General features: G+C 39.0%; 2 protein-coding genes across 2 annotated transcripts; both read right to left on the reverse strand.

Moving 5' to 3' along the window:
- Positions 1–744: 744 nt before the first annotated feature.
- On the reverse strand, positions 745–1,230 carry RO3G_17461 (uncharacterized protein; the record flags this gene model as incomplete). Its single annotated transcript, XM_067672044.1, has 1 exon — positions 745–1,230. The coding sequence occupies one exon, from the start codon at positions 1,228–1,230 to the stop codon at positions 745–747; it is 486 nt and encodes a 161-aa protein (XP_067528145.1).
- Positions 1,231–1,466: 236 nt separating this feature from the next.
- Positions 1,467–2,794, reverse strand: RO3G_17462 (uncharacterized protein; the record flags this gene model as incomplete). The annotated part of the gene is made up of 5 exons (XM_067672045.1): positions 1,467–1,804; positions 1,861–2,001; positions 2,059–2,268; positions 2,321–2,661; positions 2,715–2,794. 5 exons carry the CDS (start codon positions 2,792–2,794, stop codon positions 1,467–1,469), a joined length of 1,110 nt encoding a protein of 369 aa, XP_067528146.1.
- Positions 2,795–4,159: the final 1,365 nt, after the last annotated feature.

Genomic DNA, 4,159 nt, shown 5'->3' on the forward strand with positions numbered 1-4,159 from the left:
AATATCATTCAACGCAAATCTCTTTTATTACTATTACTATTTTACTAAACATCAACAACAAGTCGAGTCCCTTGAAGCCAAATATCTTCATTGTATCACTGTTAAAGCTCATACAGTGGCCGTCAAAACTGGTCGCATGTTTTCATATTTTGCCTATACGCACTATCTTCTTCTTCATTTCTTAGTCTATAGCAATGAAATATAGTTCATTCGAAAGAGCAAACTCTGGACAATTATATGGTAACACAGACATCACAGTAGAGCCAGTATACTGGTAGTAATTGGCACTTAAAGTCCGACGGTACATGCGACCAGTTTTGACGGCATTAATAAGTCAACATTTTTACACACTTTATTTAAAAAAATTAATATTTAGTCCAACGACCTTTTGCTTTAATAGCTGCAGCACACCTTTTCGGCATACTTTCGATGTATTTTTGGCATTCTTCTTTGGAAATGGCATACCAGGTCTGACCTATACGCTCCCATAGCTCATGCATACTAGTTGGTGGTGCCTCATACAGTAGCGGACAAAACTGGTGCACAAAACTTTTTTTCAGCTATAAGCTACCATTACTTGCTCATTACAGTTGCAATATCTATGAAACTATATCAGATGGAAGGCGTACTAAATGTTGCAAATTGTGCAAAGTTTAATCATTGCATTGCCAAAAATGAGGGAGAACCAAGCCTTTATTTATAAGAATAGATATTTTTAAAAAAAACCATAAAAGTGATTAAAACCTAAAAGTTCGTATAATTGCCTCGTCTTTTGATAACAGCAGCAATTCGTTTTGGCATGCTTTCATAGTATGGCTGCATATCACTTTCAGTAAAAGAGTTCCACTCTTTATCAATTCTTTTCCAGAGATCGTCTATGCTTCTTGGTGTGGTATCGTATTGAGACAGCTTTGACTTTAACTGTCGCCAAACATGTTCAATAGGATTTAGATCGGGACTTTGTGGCGGCCAATCTTTTAATACCGATATCCCATTATCAGATAACCAGTTAGTGGTATGCCTTGACTTGTGCTTTGGGTCATTGTCATGTTGAAACAAAACATCACAATGTTTCAAACCATAATATGCTAGGCTTTCTTGATACGTAGTAGACAAAATATGGGTGTATAATTTTGAATTCATTGTGCCATCATATACTCGACAAGCATATCCTGGTCCTCGAGATGTAATACAGCCCCAAAGCATAACAGATCCGCCGCCATGCTTCATTGTTTGATTAGGCTAAATGAAAGATTTACCGTCCATCTCTTTGGAAGCCTATAGCGGCGCTAAAATTGAGCGTACAGACGTATGCTATACATCATTCGAAAGCCTGGGTCATCTATTTTTAGACAATGTAACATTAATTTCCAAAAATGGTAATATGCGGGAAATAATTAGGAAAGAAAACAGGCGCTATAGGCCCTGATTTTTATAGTTATCAATGAAAAATTTCTATATTTATTTTAAGCACTTCGGAGTTTTTTTACGGGCGTACTAGGTGCTGAGGTATCATTTTCATCAGATTCGCTATCGGAATCGTCATCTGAGATAAAAATAAATGGCTCTTCATCGCCCTGATCACCAGTGGCATCTTCAAAGACGGTTGTGAGCAACGATACCAATGGACCTTGGTCGGCAATGCCTGCTCTGGTGAACGACACTTGCGAAAAGCAAGCAAGCATTGCCTTCCAGTGATTGCCAGCATGTTTTCTTCGCCAGATGAATTCCACTAATTTCCATGGCATCATCGATGCTGTGCGATGACGGCTGGTCACTCCTCGTTTGATACCATTCCAAGTACCTAATAGCAGGTTGTTAGCATTGTTTAAGAATTCTATGATCTACACAAGTATGTACCTTCTATTGTGTTAGTGCAGGCACCTGTCTTTGGATCGCGAAATGCTTTGGAGTGATTGACCGTTTGAACAACTAAATTTCGGCTTGGATCGCTGTCAATCCCCTTATGGCCTTTCCAGCAGTCTACCATGACAAGTGAGCCTGTAAACAAGGGTTAGGTGCACTGATCATCAAGTATATACATATTTCAAATGTTACCATCCTTAGCAAAAGTATCGATTATGAGCTTCAAGGTATTTTGGTTGCGGTTAGGTACCGTCAGCAAGAACACCTTACGTTCGGGCGTGCGCTCTACACCTCCAACAACCCAAACACCGTCTACCCTCTTTCCCTTATTGTACTTTCTTTTACCAAATTTGCTCTCATCTATTTCAACAACAATTGACTGTCCATTACTGCCAACCCCACCTAAGTATGACTAATTAATTACATACTCTGATATCAACAAAGCATCACGTACCAACTTGAACATCTTCAATTCGAAGATCTGCCTCCATTACTTGATAGATATCTTTGACAATGCTGCGGACAGTTGGCAGGCTAAGTCCAGTCATGGTAGATATTGTTCCGTTTGGAACTTGCAGCAGAAAGAGATACACTACTAACAGTGTTTGATGGATAATTGACTTGCGACCTTGAAAGAAGGATCCATCCAGGTAAGAAATACGGCTACGACCGCACGCACAGGTGGTTGAGCCGCATCGCCAAAAGAATCCATCCCTGCTGGACTGGTTCAAGCGCATTTCGGAGCCTTCCTTGCACTTGCGCGATGAAAAAAAGGCACCGTTCTCCTTCAAGTAACTTTTACCAGTTGCCTTTAGTTATTTTCCCTCCCACTTAAAAAATAAACTTACTTCAATGTACATTCAGCCGTCATAGTTCTTTCAGCGATGTATGCAAGAGTTGGCATGTTGTTAGCAGCGTTAGAAGACATTGGAGATTGATAAAACTGATAAAAAGATGAAGGAAAGAAAAAAAAACAGAAATAACAGGCCTTTTTATATTTTTTTTACATGTTTTGTTATCTGTCCGAAATCAGCCGATAGATAGGCAGCATCTCCGCAACGAGAATTCGTTTTACCATACAGAACCGATAAAAGTTTTCCGAAAACTTTTGATATTTCCAAAAAAAAAATAAGTTACTTAGACCCAAAAATAATGCAAAAAGTAGACTATGTTTGCTGAGCGTCCACCGGGAATCGAACCAACGCCTTTAGAATGAGAAGCCATTAGCAAAACCCAATAACCACAAATGTTGATTTGCCGATTCTCGTTTCGCAATCCTTTTTGTCATACAATTTTTGGTTTTTGGAGCTGTTTTTCTCGACCTGCAGAAGTCGTATCTCGGTCCGGACTTTTTTAATGACCTTCTACTTGTCATCCCTCTTGAGTGAAGTAATGAACAAGGAAGAAAAAATGACTGTTCTTAGTAGATCTCGCAATTGGCCAATTTTGGCTTAATAAACTCCGCTTAAAAATGATGTAATCGTGTTCTGTGACCCCAATTACCATATTAAGCATACCAAACTCCGCTTGCGGAGTTTGTATATATATTTATAGTAGATGGACGGTAAATCTTTCATAGATCCGTTTGATTAACATGAAATGATCGCGAAGGTTGATCGACTTGCTTCCAATAGTAGCGTATACCATCGGCACCCCAAACATTGATTTTGGTCTCATCGCTGAAGATCACAGACTTCCAGTCCTCTACAGTCCATGATGCTTTGTCGCGACACTACTTCAATCGCTTTTTCTGGTTTGTATAGCTGATGAAAGGCTTGTACTTCTTAATTCCAGACTTGAAGCCTATCTTTCTAAGAAGCCTTCTGACCGACCGTTTGCTAATACTGTATCCTAAGGACCTCAAAAAGAGCTGAGCATCAGAAGCTGTGCGTAAGAGTCCTTGTCGAAACTTTAGACGGATGATTGCATTAGTTATTTTTTTAACTACGACCGGTCGACCACCACGGTTACGAGCCTTGATGTTCTTTTCTTCCTTTCTTATCCTGTTGATCGTCCATTTAGAGACTCCTGTTGTTCTAGAAATATCCATTGTCGTACGACCTGAGCGTATTCCAGATTTCACAGCTTCTCTTTTATCGTTGCTGACTTTTTTGGGCATAGAGTGCTGGTACTTTGTTAAAATAGATAGGGTAAAAATAAGAAGTGAAATTCATAGAGAGATACAAATTAGGCAAGGTTTATATATTTTTTAAAAGCTATGTGGAATGCACTAGTGTATTATAAAATTTTACAGCAAACTAGAAAGAAATGGGTAGATTGAAAGAAGGCTAGA

This window comes from Rhizopus delemar, genomic scaffold (genome assembly GCF_000149305.1).
Source record: "Rhizopus delemar RA 99-880 supercont3.79 genomic scaffold, whole genome shotgun sequence".
In the NCBI taxonomy this organism is placed as follows: Eukaryota; Fungi; Mucoromycota; class Mucoromycetes; order Mucorales; family Rhizopodaceae; genus Rhizopus; species Rhizopus delemar.